This window comes from Porites lutea, chromosome 14 (genome assembly GCF_958299795.1).
Source record: "Porites lutea chromosome 14, jaPorLute2.1, whole genome shotgun sequence".
In the NCBI taxonomy this organism is placed as follows: Eukaryota; Metazoa; Cnidaria; class Anthozoa; order Scleractinia; family Poritidae; genus Porites; species Porites lutea.
This window is the reverse complement of record NC_133214.1, coordinates 17,689,519-17,704,971: the sequence shown is the minus strand read 5'-3', so window position 1 is coordinate 17,704,971 and position 15,453 is coordinate 17,689,519. Positions and strand designations below refer to the sequence as shown.

At 36.9% G+C, this 15,453-nt stretch overlaps 4 protein-coding genes across 5 annotated transcripts; 1 reads left to right on the top strand and 3 right to left on the bottom strand.

Annotated features, from left to right (window-relative positions):
• Positions 1-645: 645 nt before the first annotated feature.
• On the bottom strand, positions 646-10,948 carry LOC140925275 (uncharacterized). Of its 2 annotated transcripts, XM_073375266.1 has the most exons (3): positions 10,671-10,948; positions 2,640-2,673; positions 646-2,187 (listed from the first exon to the last, which is right to left on the bottom strand). In XM_073375266.1, exons 2-3 carry the CDS (start codon positions 2,662-2,664, stop codon positions 1,148-1,150), a joined length of 1,065 nt encoding a protein of 354 aa, XP_073231367.1. In that variant the 5' UTR covers positions 2,665-2,673; positions 10,671-10,948; the 3' UTR covers positions 646-1,147. The 2 variants fall into 2 exon arrangements, with proteins under 2 accessions (XP_073231367.1, XP_073231366.1); XM_073375265.1 differs by lacking the exon at positions 10,671-10,948 and having other exon boundaries at positions 2,640-3,055.
• Positions 2,932-6,111, bottom strand: LOC140924005 (uncharacterized). The gene has a single exon (XM_073374011.1). It carries the CDS (start codon positions 6,088-6,090, stop codon positions 2,932-2,934), a length of 3,159 nt encoding a protein of 1,052 aa, XP_073230112.1. The 5' UTR covers positions 6,091-6,111.
• Positions 6,106-7,908, bottom strand: LOC140925265 (uncharacterized). The gene has a single exon (XM_073375255.1). It carries the CDS (start codon positions 7,906-7,908, stop codon positions 6,157-6,159), a length of 1,752 nt encoding a protein of 583 aa, XP_073231356.1. The 3' UTR covers positions 6,106-6,156.
• A 966-nt stretch (positions 10,949-11,914) lies between the features above and the next one.
• LOC140925271 (solute carrier family 35 member G1-like) lies at positions 11,915-13,162 on the top strand. Its single transcript, XM_073375262.1, has one exon. It carries the CDS (start codon positions 11,939-11,941, stop codon positions 13,139-13,141), a length of 1,203 nt encoding a protein of 400 aa, XP_073231363.1. The 5' UTR covers positions 11,915-11,938; the 3' UTR covers positions 13,142-13,162.
• The last annotated feature ends 2,291 nt before the right edge of the window (positions 13,163-15,453 follow it).

The following is a 15,453-nucleotide window of genomic DNA, read 5'->3' as shown; positions in this document are numbered from 1 at the left end:
ATAAAATTTTAATTCTGCAATTATTAACGTTGCTATGGTAACCTTAGAATGATGTAGCCGAATGTTATACTTGTAGCAAATCACGCATCGTTTTGTAATTTTAACAGATAATTTCAGTGGTTTCACCCCTTCCTTTTTTCACTCTTTTTTTAAACATCCACTTTTAGCTTAACAAATTTCAAACTCTGCAGATACCACAATTTCAAAAATAGGTACGCAATGCGTACAGGTGTCTACTGCTAAAGTTCAGGTAATAGAGCAAAATAAGTGTGGAAATTTAGGTTTCCTTTTATCAAAAATTGGAGAGGGTATTTCTACTATTTTTTCGTATTGTTTGAGACCTATTTCAATGTGATAGTGTGTACCGTGTGATTGTTTTTGTTTTATAAAGGTAGCGTTTGTTTTGCTATTGTAATATAGATTCTCGGGTATCTTGGCAAGAGTGTTTAAATGAAATACGATATTTACTTCAAACGCAATTAATAGGGGAAGGGGGTTCCTGTGCTATTTAAACAAACATTTTTTGTCGTTCGTGTACCTTTTTCGCGGTATCTTAAATTCCGCATACAGCTTGCCAGAAGGCACTTTTTTTAGACAATTCGGGTGATTTGGGTTAAGAAATGTTTATTAGCCAATATGTTATGTACATTAGATGTAGTGCATGGTTCTCGAGGTGACCGGACATTTATGTACTTTGAACGATTTTACTTGAGAAATGTTTGGATAGAATTTAAACAAGTACAATACATGGTTCCTCGTTTCTTTTGCATACAAATACACTTTATGTAGTGCAATCTGTTTTCTGCTGTTCGCCTAACGCACTATTGTATTAATTTTTCAGTTACAATAATTAAAGATACGAGAAAACCAATAGTTGAAAATACACTTGATTATTATAATATATTACACAGTTATACAAAGTAAATGTAAGCTTCAGCTATCGTATTTTGTTTGTAACCTTTGAAAGACTATTAATATAATCCTTACTTGACATTTCTAATTCCGATTACTCCATTCTATAATTTTGAAAACTATCATAAAAGTGTTATTATAATCAATTTTGTAAGCTTTTAAGATTTGCACTGCCTACCACTGAAGTCTGATGGTATAGAAAAAGCGAAAAAGTTTTGTCTGACTATTTAGTATTCTATAGAAGTTCGATTATGTGATTGGACCGTGTATTAATTTTTATTTTAATATTTTCAATTTGAAGTAATCTTTCTGCTATTTGATCTGTGTTGGAATCTCTGGTAAGGCTTATTTTGGACAATAAGCCTTCCATGACATCTGTCAGAGCAGTAAGCCAGCAATCTTTTCCGTCTATTTCGGCGCAAAGGCGTGCAGACATTCCGTTTTGTGCGGCTTTAACTTTTTGACTTGTTCCACATGAAGTGCATTTGAGAACAGTTGAACCCACTGCATGCGGCATTTTTTTCTTGCAAGACTTTATTTGGCATGTCATGAAGACATTTACTTTGTCAACAAATTTAAATTCTTGGATAACAATTTCCTTCTCAGTATTTGAAAGAAGCTGTGGGCCTTTCACTTCAGTTAGTTGGAGGTCTGCTTTTTGGAATGTTGTTGTTGGTGTGGTACCCAGTAATGTCATTCCTGAATAATTCTTCACGCTAAGATTTTGGAAGCTGTAAGTGTTTCCACTCTCTAGTTGGGTTAGCAAGTTATCCCAGATGTGTATAGTGGCAGAACCGGTGCGATCTTCAATCACACAGTCTTCTTTTACGTATCCCTTTTCGCCATTGCGTTTAATTACTTCTTTGTTAGGATTTTGACCAAGTGTTAGGTGGCCTTGTACATTAACCTTTTGATTTCTTGTCAGAGTTTGGATTTCATTCAGTGTTATATCTGTCGCACTGGAGATTGTTTCCTTGGCCTCCCCTTGCTTTGTCGATGGAGCTGTGGACAGAAAGTTGACATCACTGCTGCTAGCTTGGACAATTGAGCTTGTTTGGTTGACAAAGATTGTATCTTCTTTTTCATTAATATTGACAATTTTAGCTGGACTTTTTGTAACTTGGAAATGCAATGCTTGAGCATGTGAATTCTTGTCAAATCCAACCACTCTTGTGAATTTAGTTGGTGATGTTTGAAGGTCAAAATTGTAGTACAATTTTCCAGACCTTGCTTTTTTAATGGGCGATAATGAGTGAACGTAACCAACGTCACTATCTGCAATAGAGCAATAATAATGTGAGAAACACATATTAGAAGTGGAGAAGAGGATATAAAGATAATGTAATGAGAGTGGAAGTAGCATTATGCAGCATGGAGCTGTTGGTTATTATTGATCTGTAAACAGCAAAATTTACGGAATTTTTCTTTATCAGTCTTTTCGCAAATAAATCCTATAATTGTTATTAAATTAAAATAGTTTAATATATTACGTTAGTTGCAGTAATAAAAAAGTAGCAGATTTTGAATTTTTTAGTAAAAGAAGACCTTCGGTGCATGAAAATGTATTGAGTTGTATTGAATGTAATTTAGGTAAGTTGTGATGATATTGACCAATAGTAAATATCTAAGACTAATGTTTCTATATATTAGGTACTTTTATATGTATCTTATTTAACGAAACGCTTCGTGAATTTACAAAGTGATAAATACTCTACTTGGCCGCTTACCTTTTCGCTTTGAACTCTCAGCCATTCTTCTCAGCTGATGAAAAAAAAGGAAGGGAAGGGTTTAAAAAAAATGCTTCAATAAAAAAATGTGAGATCTTATTATACCACCACTTGGAAATAACACATGGAATAATTTGGGCAAGTTACAACATGCGATTTCTGAAAGATTTTTTTCAGTTAGTTTTTGTTGTAGGTGAAAGTTTTAGCCAAATAATTGAAAGGGAAACGTATATTGTTATTTTTACAGTAAATAATTGGCTCTTGTTAGCGTGTGTTTAAGGAATGGTTTTCATTAACAAATATTATATGGGAAGGCTAACCAGATGGCTTTATGATCAGTGAAATATGTTTCTAATGTTCCTGAAGTGGTATCAGCATGTGAATGTGGTAGGAAATTTGTGTATATGTGGTCAATTGTTGTTCTGTTATCAGTTGTATGATGTGAAATCAGTTGTTTATAATTTCTTTCTGTCACAAGAAGGTTATAGAGAGGTCTTCTTTCAATTTCATTCATCCAGTTAACATTAAAATCTCCAATGATAATATTGTATTGGAAGGAAATGTTGTCCAATACTTGAATAAGTGACTGGCATAAAAGTGTGAGAGAAATTTTTGGTGAACGGTAGATTGCTGTTATTGTTACATTTGGCAGGGTAGATACTTTTACAACTGTTATCTCAATGCCATTTGTATTGGAATTGTAGGGGAAGCCAGGTGCAAAAGAGTGTCGACTATAAATTGCAGTACCACCATAGGGTCTTGTGTTAAAAACCTGGTTATCATTTCGAAACAAATGATATCCTTGTATGATGTACATGTTATCATCATCAAGTGGACTGAACCTAGACTCTGAGCAGATAATTAAATCGGCACTGTTGAAATTGTGTTCGTTGCGTAAATCGTCAATATGTTTATGAAGTGATCTTGCATTTAGAAAACATAATTTGAAAAAAGATGAACTAAGTTCATAAAGGCGAGGAACACAAAGGTTAAGGGAGGCCTTTGTTCGTAATCTGACCATTTCAGTTTTAACATCCGAATGAACGTGAATTTTGCTCTCACATAGGTCCGTAATGTACAATCCTTCAATAGCTGTTACTCGACTTAACGCAACATAATGTACATGAGGTATTTTCCTTTTTGTTTCCAAATTTACAACTATTCTTGTTTCAGTATCCCCCTGAGATCGATGTACAGTTTTAGCAGCAGCTGGCCGTAAAGGAAATTGCTTTCGAACAACTCGAGCACTTTTGGTTTTGCCAACAGCAAACTGCACAGTCACAGGTTTTATTGGAGTCCAAGTGTGTTGAATTGATTGCGTATATAGATGCCTATTTTCGTGTCTTGTTCTTTGCCCTACATTGCTGTGGTCAAATAATACCCAAATTATTCCAGTTGGTTTTTGTATTTGATGTAGCTGAATGAATTTAACCACTCCAGCTGCACCATTTGTAATGCCATCTTCTGTCCGTACATTTATGGCTGTTTCTACTCTTTCACCTTCACTCAGTTTAAGATTTGATCTTAGCTGTTTAGTTTTTCTTGGATCGTTAGGTATTTGGTTCATTATCTTCCTCCTTAGTTCTAAAGAATTTGCTCCAACTACACTGTCCTGTGCTTTGACATTAAACTTTTTGTTTAAAGACGCATTGTGAACTTTTTCGTTGAACTCATTAACTTTTTTGTTCTGTATAAATAAGTGAGGTGCATCTGAGGGGTATGTTGAGCTATTTGGTGTAATAAGTCTATCTTTTACTTTTAAGAGATCATCGTTTGTGTGATTTCCTTCTCTAAGTCTGTTCAAAATTTCTGCAAATGCTTTACTCTCTCTTTGCCTCATGATTTCATGAAGCTCAAACATTTTAAAATGCTCTTTCCATAAGTTTGGTAGAAGTACCCCATATTGCAAATCTTCAATATCGTTAAAAATATAACCATCCATAACTGGCTTTAGCTGAAATAAATCCCCTATTGCAATGATACTAACTCCTCCAAAATCATCTTTACTGCCCTTTATATCTTTTAATCTGCAGTTTATCTGAATATTAAACATGCAGTTACCAACCATAGAAATTTCATCCACAAATATTAGTTTAAGTTTTCCGAGTTTACACCTAAGGGTATTAAGTCTACTAGAATCGAGGGGCTTGTAATTTTTTAGTGATTGATTTGCTGGTATCGCCAAAGCACTATGTATAGTGTTTCCTTTTATGTTGTAACTTGCCTTCCCTGTTGGTGCTAGTAATAACACTTTTATGTCGTGGAAATCTTCTCCTGCATTATGGTTATAATATTTTAGAGCTGCTTGATATAGCGCTTTAACGAGCCAAGATTTACCAACGCCAGCTCCTCCACTTAGAAAGCTGTAAAATGGCTTGTCAGACGTTTTAATGAGATGTAAAATATGATAAAAGAACTCTTTCTGCTGTTTGTTTAACTTTTGGACCATTTGTCGGTATTCTTGATCAGGCAGTTCATTTAATATAAGAACATCATCATTAGCTGTATTTGGAGTAATGCCAATGTCTTCTGATAAATCATACGTTTCATTGAAGTCAGGATGCAAGTCATTTAGACCTTCAGTTTGATCTTGGAGCTCTGTATGCTGTGTGTTTGGTGCAATTGTATCAAAGGAATTGTCGTCTACATCTTTCAAATGTTTTTGAATTTCATCTAGTTGTTGACTGAAAAATGCATACTGGGTCATCTGTTTTGAGATTTCTTCTTTTAAGAGGCAGAAGCGTTCTTCAAATGTAGAGCAATTCCGTATGAGGTCTGTCTTTTCATTTCTCCATGGAGAAAAAAGCATAATTAATTCACGGTAATGTTTTTCGGGGTTAGTCTCTTTGTTAAACCAAACACTTCTTATAATCCTTGCTTTTGACCGTTTCTTACTTTTATCAGCGTCTTCATTATTATTCTCAGAGTCATCATCACTATTTTTTTCATCGATACAGTGTTCCTGTAGTAGACTATCAGCATCAAATTTTCGTGTTTTCTTCCTATAAGGTTTTCGATATGAATCATACCATGCTGCCCAATCTGCCAAAGTCACGTTAGTAAAGTTATGAGGCCTTTCAGTATATCTTTTGAGAAGACCTCCGGTGTGTATGTCTTCACAATCATCTTCCATCATTTCAATTTCATTCATAGACTTCAATAGGTCAACTCTTTCATCGGGAGGCGCAGTAGGTATAAATATTACTTGTCGTGATGATTTTTTCATTGGAATTTGAAGCACTAAATAAACTGCTTCTTGGGCTGATATTTCTACACTGTTCAGAAATTTATTGCCTATATCTCTTACTTGCTGTTTTATGCTAGCATTTCCATTCTTAGCCTCATCACACGCCTTTCGAAGTAATTCACTCATACCTTTCTGTGCTTTTGATATATAGGATACAATGTACACTGCACAAGCATAAACATCAAGGATAAATTGTATGTCCATGTTAGCTCTCCACGCGCTGAGACACGGTGCATTGTAGTTGTTAATTCTTAACTCATTTGGCTTCCTTTATAGGAATACAGTTGGAGAATTAAGTGATGAACGCAATGCTAGTAGATAATCTTCTTCCGTTACATTTAGATGAGACAGAAGCTCATTAAAAGTAATACTTTGACCTTCTTTTAGGTCATTTAATTCTTTCTTAATACGTGTCCACATTTCTTTATAATTTTTAAGCAAGTGTGGTTCAATGTCCTTATCAAGAGGATGCAAGATCTGAGTTGTTTCCATAGGAGGCTGTGGATAGTTGAATCTACATTCATTTTTCTTTCTTTTCCTACACGAATGTGAATGTCGATGAATTTGCCTGTTCACTAAGGTGATTAGGTTTAAATTGCCAGATGGCTTTTGGCAGGTAATAATGCTATCAATGAACGAGATGACTTCATTATCATCGTCGATTCCAAATATTGGTGCATTTTTTATCCATAGCAACATGTGGATATGAGGTGAACCTCTTTGCTGATATTCAACTCTATAAAACCAATCAGAAATTGATCCTAACGGTGAAACATTACTCATGAGAAAAGTGCTCAAAAACTGATTGAATTGGTAATCAAAATGTCTTGCACATGTTACTGGATCGCTTTGGATTAATCTACATTTCTGTTCCCAATTTAAGTTCACAAGTTCATTATCAGAATATTCTTTACCATCCACCAATTTCCCAAGAATTTTTAATAGGTGTATCCACTGTGTCTCTGCAGAAGAAAAACTACAAAATAGAGTTGCTGGGCCTAGCTGTCTTATCATTGCAAAGAGATCTTTTTTAGCAGTTTCAAAATAAGGCGGGGAACCTCGTAATGCTCTTAAAAATTTAAACCCTTCATCAAGATGAACTAATTTTTCTAAAGCTCCTTGCTTTTTTAAATGCCCAGCAGTAAGAGAACTGTTGAGACCTTTGCATTTTCGCATTGCAATCTGCGATTTACCTAAGAGAATTTTCATTTGTAACTTTTTGGCTTTAAAAAAAATATTTTCAACGCACATTGCTGCTCTTCGATCGGAACGTCGCAATTCAGATTTACATATATCACTATAATGAACTGGTACAAGTCGTTTGTCATTTTCAGTTCGTTTTTGACCTAAAAATATACCAGGGTATGCTAATTCCTCAGAAAATTTGTCTCTAAAAATACTAAGAGGAGTAGAGCCTTCAGCTGGTGCAACATTAAGAATATTCTCGCGTTCGTTTTCGTCTAGGAAGTCAGTAGCTGTTAACATGGTGTCTGTAACTCCTGCTGGTATTTCATCTTCATCCTCACTCCAATTATTCTCATTTATACATGATAACTGATTATCTGCAGTTTTATTTTCAGAATTGCATGTGATCACATTTTCACTATTTTCTAAAGACTTGTTGTGTGGCTTATCTTGAGTTCTCGAAATATTCTCAACAAAATTTGATTGCCAGTCACAGTTAACAGTTATTCCCTCTTCTTTGTAAAGATCACTATTAGTGATAAGCCAATCGGCTGCTTGCACCACTTTATGCGGTCTTACATTCAACGATAATGCAAAACTCTTATATTGCAATTTTCTTTTCAACTGTACTTTAATTGTTCCAGTTTCATTTTCTAACCTAGGTAGTAGGTTGACTGTGCTACTGACATCTGCTGGTACATTAACAATATTTCCATTTATTTTCAATTGATTTCCTCTTGGAGCCTGCATTAGTTTTACAAATGCTAATCGTGGGGCAAGTAATCTCCATTCTAACTCATTTAAGTCCAAAAATGGTGGTTTAGTTTGAAATTGCATCCCATTAACAGCAGCAAATGGTGGAACTTTATTTTTTTTAAAATGCATTTTGCATGTGTTACATAACCACTCTTTGTTGTCCACACTTGTTTTATTCAACAGACATTCGGAAACATTTGGATTACTTAATTTAAAATTGTCCGCAAGGGAAACACTATGTTTGTACCATAATTGATCACAACAAGTACAGATGTAAAGTGGACCTTTGGAGACAATAGTATGAAAATTGGAAATTAGATTATCAATAGACCTTTCATACTGTTTATTTTCATGAAGTCTTTCTTCTGTATCATTCTTTTCTGCAAATATTGGTTGCTGTAAATTTTTAGATTGTGGAAGTGCACCTGATGTATGTTTGTTTTGTGCAGCAATAAACCGTTGTGTGTTTTTGGGTTGTGCGAGTCCCTCTGCTGTAGTTTTTCTTTGTTCAGTTTGCCGTTGCTTTGTGTATTTACATTGTTTGGATAGCCTTTTTTCTCCACAGTCACTATTTTGATTGGCGTTTCTTTTTTGTGTGTTTTTGGATTGTGCAAGTTCCTCGGCTGTGGATTTTTTTTGTACACTTCGCCGTTGCTGTTTGTATTTACGTTGTTTGGATAGCCGTGTTTCTCTACACTCATCGTTTTCGTTGGCCCTTCTTTTTCTCATATATGTCCTGAAATAATCATTTTTGTGATATTCAATGGCGGAAGAACTCTTTGATTCATGTATGCTAGTGCTGCAACTGTTTGTTATTTGTGTTCTAAATAATTCTGGAACATCTGGAACTGTAGAGACATAATGAACCTCATTTATGTGGCCTAAGTAAATAGTCCTTTGTTCTCCTTGTAAGGTCACGGCAGGTTCAATTATTGTCCTCTCTGTAAAATTTTGATGAGATTCTATGATATGTAGTGTTATACCTAGTGCATTTGCTACAGCCTGCACTATGAGACCATCACACCATGTTCCTTGCATGGACATAGTATTTAAATAGCCTAACCATGAATTTGCAACATTGCTCTCAATAAATTCTTCTGGGTGTTCCTTAAGATACTGAATACCAGCATCTCGAATTGCAAAATGACAATCTGGAGTGCCACACAACTGATGTGAAACAGCTTTAAAAAAACAATCTCCATCACCACCAACATCTAGTGGCCTTAAGCCGATCGTTCTTAATCTTTGTGTTAATAAAGCAAATGGCAATTGTGTGGGTCCTGGATTCAGTTCAATATCACCGGAAATTAACAGTTTCCTTCTTGCTACACGAAATATATCTTGAAGTAGTGATGACCTTAATGAGACATGTAATTTACTCTCTCTTTGAAACAGAAAGGAATTTGAGTAAGAAATAATTGGATATCTCTTTAAAATCTTTCGTCCTGAGGAGCTAATCTTATCAAATGAACTGTTTTTGATTTCTTTGTTTTTCGCTGAGGTACTCAAGCAGACTACCTTAATATTACGACGCTTACAATAAAACTTGCTGAAGAAACAATCGTTTCTATATTTATGCATCATATAGTAAGTTTTATAGTTAGCTGCTATGCTTCTTAGTCTAGATGAAGGGGGAGACAAATTCCTAAGTGTTAATTTTCGAGTTCTTCGAAGCACTCGTTTCTTCATTGACTTTAAAATCTTTTTCAAATTTATCCTAGATGGTTCACGGCTCCTACTTTTATACGCTTTATAACCTCTTTCTCTTTGTCTTACTGTTTTCCTCCAATTATTCTCATGTAGATCTACTTGATGCAAGTATGTAACATATACATCACGACCTCCATCGCCTTTTGTCAAGTGCAAGCTCACCATATGTTGACTTTTGTCACACAGAGTCTCGAGAACATCGATAAATTTCATACGATACTTGTATTTAACACTTTCTGTAAAGTTTAAAGAAAATTGAAGATTTAGGACAGGAATATATAAAAACAGTTTTCTTGAAGCCAATTTATTCTTGTGAAATGTGCAAACTAATTTGTGGCAAATCAAGTTGTCATATTTTGTATTGCTGTTGCGCAAAACTGCAATTGCTCGCATTCCTTCCTGACTGCAAAACTCTGTTACTTTTACACATTTAGAAAGATCGAGAACATATGGAAGGTAAAAACGGTAACTAAAAGACAGTAGATTTGAAAACAACCCAAGGTATAGAGAAGAAAGTAGAAGGTTAGGGAAAGGAATATAGGTAAAAAGATCTCTTAAATCCAATTTATTCTTGTGGACAGGATAAAGATATTTTTTTACAATTGCCCGCATTCCTTCCCGACTACAAAACTCTGCCTGATCACTTACACAATTGGCGAGATCGAGAAAATATGGAAGGTAAAAACGGTAACTAAAAGACAATAAATATGAAAATAGCCCAAAATTGAAGTTAAAGAAACAAACATACTGTTCTGGAGAGCTCACAACTCTTAGTAAGCTTCCTGCTTTTTTGCTTTTCTCTAATGAGTAGGACATTTTATTTGTATTCTGCTTTTGTAACCGTGCTAGTGTGCCTCGAGTTTGAGACCAAAGTGGGTCGATTTGTGCCCGAAGTGGGTCTATTTTTGACCAAAGTGGGTCGCTTTGTGAATTTCTAAACATCTTCAAGGTTCTGTGAACAACAGACAGCGTTGTTTCATCGGGTGCTAGAAGAAAGCAGTTACGATGCATGTCTCATTCATTGGCCGATTTTACTTCTGCCAAGTAAATAATGCTCCAAAACATTAAATTGTTTCTCCAACTTTTTACGTGAAAAGTTAATTACAAAAACAAATTACAAAACTAAAACTTACCCTCAGCAAAACACGCTCCGTATATTCCCACTACTCTGAAGTCTTCACCGCACGCCCAAACAGCATACAATGACTGCACTGAGTTATCTCGTTCCATGACTTCAGTTTATAGGGATTTATGTTCGGACATATTTAATCGCTCTGTTTCACTTGTGATTGGTTGAGATTGGAAGTGCGATAATTTATTGACTACCTACGGATTATCGATTTTAACAAACTTTTTCTACAGTTTTCATGATGTTCATGGCTTAGTGTCTTCTGCGCAAGCGCAGTAGACACAAAAATCATAGTAAGTAACACAACGTCTGCGTGACAGGACAACAATTACTGTTAGCGCAAGCGGGCGACTGTTTTTTATGTTTTCTGCGGAACCTAGCCTGCGTTGCAAGCGTAACGCTTGCTACGCAGGCTAGGCCGCGCGAGGCCGCGCGAGAAATGAATTTAGAGCGAAAAAATAACAGAGGGGGAGGGGGGAAGGAACGAAACAATTACTGCTTGCGCTTCGCTTGGAGAAACATTTTGAGCTCGACTTGTGCTTGTGCTTGTTCGACTTGTGCTTGTGCTTGTGTTTGTGCTTGTGGGCAAGTCTATAGACGACATCGACCACGAATATTTCGTTCAGGAAGCTGGGCGCTTTTATACTCTTTTAAAACCTGATTCGTTGGTATTATAATGGTTCAAATGTCAAACTTTTAATGTTCTGAATGCCCGGTGATGAGTTTGGGAAGCCTATGCATACTGAACACGAAAAAATTTTCGCTAGCTGGCGTGGCTAGGCTAGTCTAGAGGCCTTTGGGGTTGGCGGAGGAGAAGGGAAACAGTAACAGGAGTCCTTATCATGGGTCTTTACCACTCCAGTTTAAAAAACGGATTTTAATTAATTATTAGATTATTATTGATTATTTTATTGAGTATTAGATTATTTTTTTACTGACTATCGGACAAGTAATTGTAGTTAGGTGTCCCCAAGTATTGTACATTGTATGCTGTCGACTTTGACACTATAATAAAGTTTTTACTTACTTACGTTTTTTAATAGTATAAGTAAGAAATAGTTAGGAACGCGAACGCAACCCAACAATCTGAGGAACTGGAATCCCGGATGTTTCGTGTGTGATTCACACCCGGTGTGACAGGGATATATGTGTATCCTCGTGATATGAACGTGGATATGCAACAGCACTCAATCATTGCAAAGTCAGCAAACAATTGCAGATATTTAAATACATCTTCGCTTCGAACGAAAAACGTACGGCGCACGTTACTTCATGGCTACAAGAATTTTCTCTCCACTGATCACCAGAATTCGGCGAAGGATTGAACGCGTTGAGGGAATTAACCTGTCGGAAAACTACACCAGACTAGAGCTTCGCGAGGATTTTTCCGAAATAACTATACATAACACAAATCTTGCGGAAAATGCAGATTATTTAGAAGTATCATCTAAAGATGGCAACGTTAATGCCGTTGGCGTAGAGACGGTAAATGGCCCTTCAACATCGGTGGAGCACGAAAATTTTGTCATAAAAGACCGCACAAGCCGTTCCAAGACAAAAACGATCGCCTTTCTGGGAATTGCATTAACCATAGTAGCGTCTTTATTATTTTCTGCAAACTCTCTAATGATTAAACTAGCTGAGAGCATCCCAAGTTTGGAGGTGGGATTCATGCGTATGGCATTACAGCTTGCGTTTTCACTTCCAGTGGTGTTATTTTTCAATGATGAACTTATCCATCCATGGAAAAAGATCAGCTTTTTACTTTTGCGAGGAACAATTGGTGCCACGGGGTTGAATTTCAATATTTACGCGGTAAAGCATATGCCTTTAGCTGATGCAAGAGTTATCATTTTTACCTCCCCTGTGTTTACAGTTCTTCTTGGGCGCATTTTCCTCAAGGAAAAAGTGACCAAGTTTGATGTGATGGCTATGGTGCTGAGTTTAGGAGGGGTCGTCTTGATTGGGAGACCTTCATTCCTGTTCGGGTCAATAGGCAAAAGTTCTGGCTCGAAACAAGTCTGGTTGCCCACTGTTATGGCCCTTTGTGGGGCATGTTGTCAAGCATTTGGCATTATTATGACACGCAAGATATCTCAAGAATTGCCTGCTAGAGTGGTAGTGTTTTATTCAGGATTAGCTGGAACTGTGATAAGTCTATCAGCTTCATTGATATTTGGCGGATTTAAGTACCCCGACTGTGGAACCTACGACACCTTTTACATCATGGCTGCTGCACCTGTTGCCTATATTGCCCAGTTAATTTTGACAAAGGCCTTGAGTATGGAGAAAGCCTCTGTTGTTTCCCTTGTGAGGACTGTTGGAATTGCTTTCTCATTTATCTTGCAGTTGACTGTACTCCATGTTGCGCCAAATGGGCTAAGCATTGGCGGAGCTTTTCTTGTGCTCCTTTGTAATGTTGCTATTTTCCTCAAAAAGTATTTGGATCAGAAAAAGAAGGTGAACCAGTCTTAGTTACGGGAATCAGATGGCTGTTAACCCGTAAGTCCCAATAGTAACCAAAATCTATTTTCTCCTAACAATATCCATACACTGTCACAAAATAAAGTTATGAGAATTAACAAAATGATCACCATAGAGAAAATTCCATGATCTTTTATCAAATTCTCTCAACTAATTCTTAAAGGAGATGTATGGAGATCAGTGTGGAGAATTTGTATGTGGATATTGGGGCTTAAAGGGTTAAATAACCAGGGAGCTTGCAGTTTGATGAAAGACTACAATAAACCTGAACCTCTCCAGAGTGGCCACCTTGGGCATAGAAGAAAGTGACCATTAAAAGAGATGGCCTTTGTGGAGTTGTCTAAAAAAGAGTCAGCTGGGACCAAAAAAGTAGCCAATGTAGAGACATGGCTGTTAGTGGAAATTTAACTGTATTCACCTTACACGCTAGCTAAAGTAGCTAGGCAAGACTCGGGGAGATCTGTGGCCAATCTGTTTCTTGATTTTCAAAAATCAGAAAGCTAACAAATATTGTAAGTAATTGCTTCCTGATTTTTAGAAACCTGAATTCAGAAATTCGGTTTCAGAAAGAGGAAATAAAAAACTGAAACCCAAAATCACAAACTATAAATCAGAAATCATAAACCAAAAAAACTGATGTCCAAAATCCCCCCACTACTGGGGTGCCCTTTTGTACATGCTGTTATCCAGAAGTAATACAATAATTGATGTACGATGTGCAGTTCACACCGGCAGGTTTGAATTTACTGGTAGGGGAATTCTGAATAGTTCAGTTGGGGCCTATTCGCATCAGTGCAGAAAATAAAGTTTTCCCAAAAATTTCTGTAGAAACAGTTGGGCTATCTCTAGTGATCATAGCAAATCAGAGACCCATGAGTGGAGCAAAGGAAACCGTCCCTCCCAACACGTTCAGCGAATTTTGCAACATGCAACAAGCTAGGTTGTTGTAGCTCATAGTTTAATGGCATTTTAGCTGGTGTAGTTTGATTATCTTTCTGGCGTGAGTGGGCTGCCTGTGGATGCACCTCACGTATATTATAATTTTGGCACCCTTTCATAACTAAAATCATATGGTATTTAAATAAATGAAATGCACATTTGAAATTTTTTTTTGTTTGAGACAAGGATGATATGAAATATTATAGAGGCCTTCTTTTGGGGGGAGGGGGGGAAGGTATGCATGTCCCTAGTCTGGGGAGGGAGGAGCAGGGGCAGGTCCGGGAGGGTGGCTGATACCAATTGGCCACCAAACTATACATTTATTTATTTTAAGTTGTCCTATGTTTGTCCCAAAACATGGCGATTTAGGAAGAGTGAAAGCTCGTTGGCTTCACAAGGTTTTAGTGACCCACGTATTAAAGGACTTCTTACGTACTTCCGTTTGTTTATCCAAGTATTATATGGAATGTTCTAAAGGGGGGTGGCTAGCCACTCAATCAACTCCCCCTGGATGCGCCCTTGAGGAGGCAATGTGGCTGTCAGTATATACTATTGTATTTGCAATGTTGTTTGTTCACACTTCAACTGTATAGTGCATGGTGGTAGACCTTAAGAGCTACAAATTTGTTAGAGCTCATCTAAAACAACAAAACAAGAAAGTTACAAATTATCAAAATAGCACATAACATAATTTGATTTAAATTTACTCTGAAATTGTGATGTCAAACAAAGAAGTTATGGAGGACATGTGGAAAAGGTACTTTCAGGCAGAGCCTCCCCATGCGGGGCGGATCCAGGATTTTCTTTAGGAGGGGGTGCCCTACTACCACTTGCTCTACTTCAACACCAATAAACCACATAGTTTTTTTTTGGCAGAATACCAGTTGTATTAGAAAACCACAGGTCATCTCAGGGGGGGTGCACACCCCCTGCACCCTCCCCCTAGATCTGCCCCTGCCGTATAGGTCATCATAGAGAGTACCCTCGCCCCTGGCCTGGGTACTGGCACAAAATGGTTTTGAGTTCACGCCTTGGATTCTGAATATGAAACCCAGGATACATGATTGCCCTATTTCACCCCTTCAGACACCATTTTCATATGTGAGCATGAAAGCATAGATATACAAAGGAGTGGATTGCCTTGGAATTAGAAGTGTGCATGTGGTGACCCAGTGCCCACTTCAGTGTCCAAGTAGAAAGGTCTTAGCTTGATTGACGGGCATGAATAAAGACTTCACTTGATTCATTTTATTTTTTATTGTCCAAATAATGGAATCAATCCCCACACAAGCTATTCTTCCTACAATATGCCTAGCTTGACCTGGCTCTTCTTCTGTCAACAAGATTACAGTTGAGGAAATCCA

What these genes read in the sequence shown, in the direction of transcription:
- LOC140925275 (XM_073375266.1), bottom strand. Translation starts at nt 2,664, where the DNA reads ATGGCTGAGAGTTCAAAGCGAAAAG. An exon ending in TGAGAGTTCAAAGCGAAAAG is followed by an intron (nt 2,188 to 2,639) that starts GTAAGCGGCCAA and finishes GCTCTATTGCAG; the next exon opens with ATAGTGACGTTGGTTACGTT.
- LOC140924005 (XM_073374011.1), bottom strand. Translation starts at nt 6,090, where the DNA reads ATGGACATACAATTTATCCTTGATGTTTATGCTTGTGCAGTGTACATT.
- LOC140925265 (XM_073375255.1), bottom strand. Translation starts at nt 7,908, where the DNA reads ATGCAATTTCAAACTAAACCACCATTTTTGGACTTAAATGAGTTAGAA.
- LOC140925271 (XM_073375262.1), top strand. Translation starts at nt 11,939, where the DNA reads ATGGCTACAAGAATTTTCTCTCCACTGATCACCAGAATTCGGCGAAGG.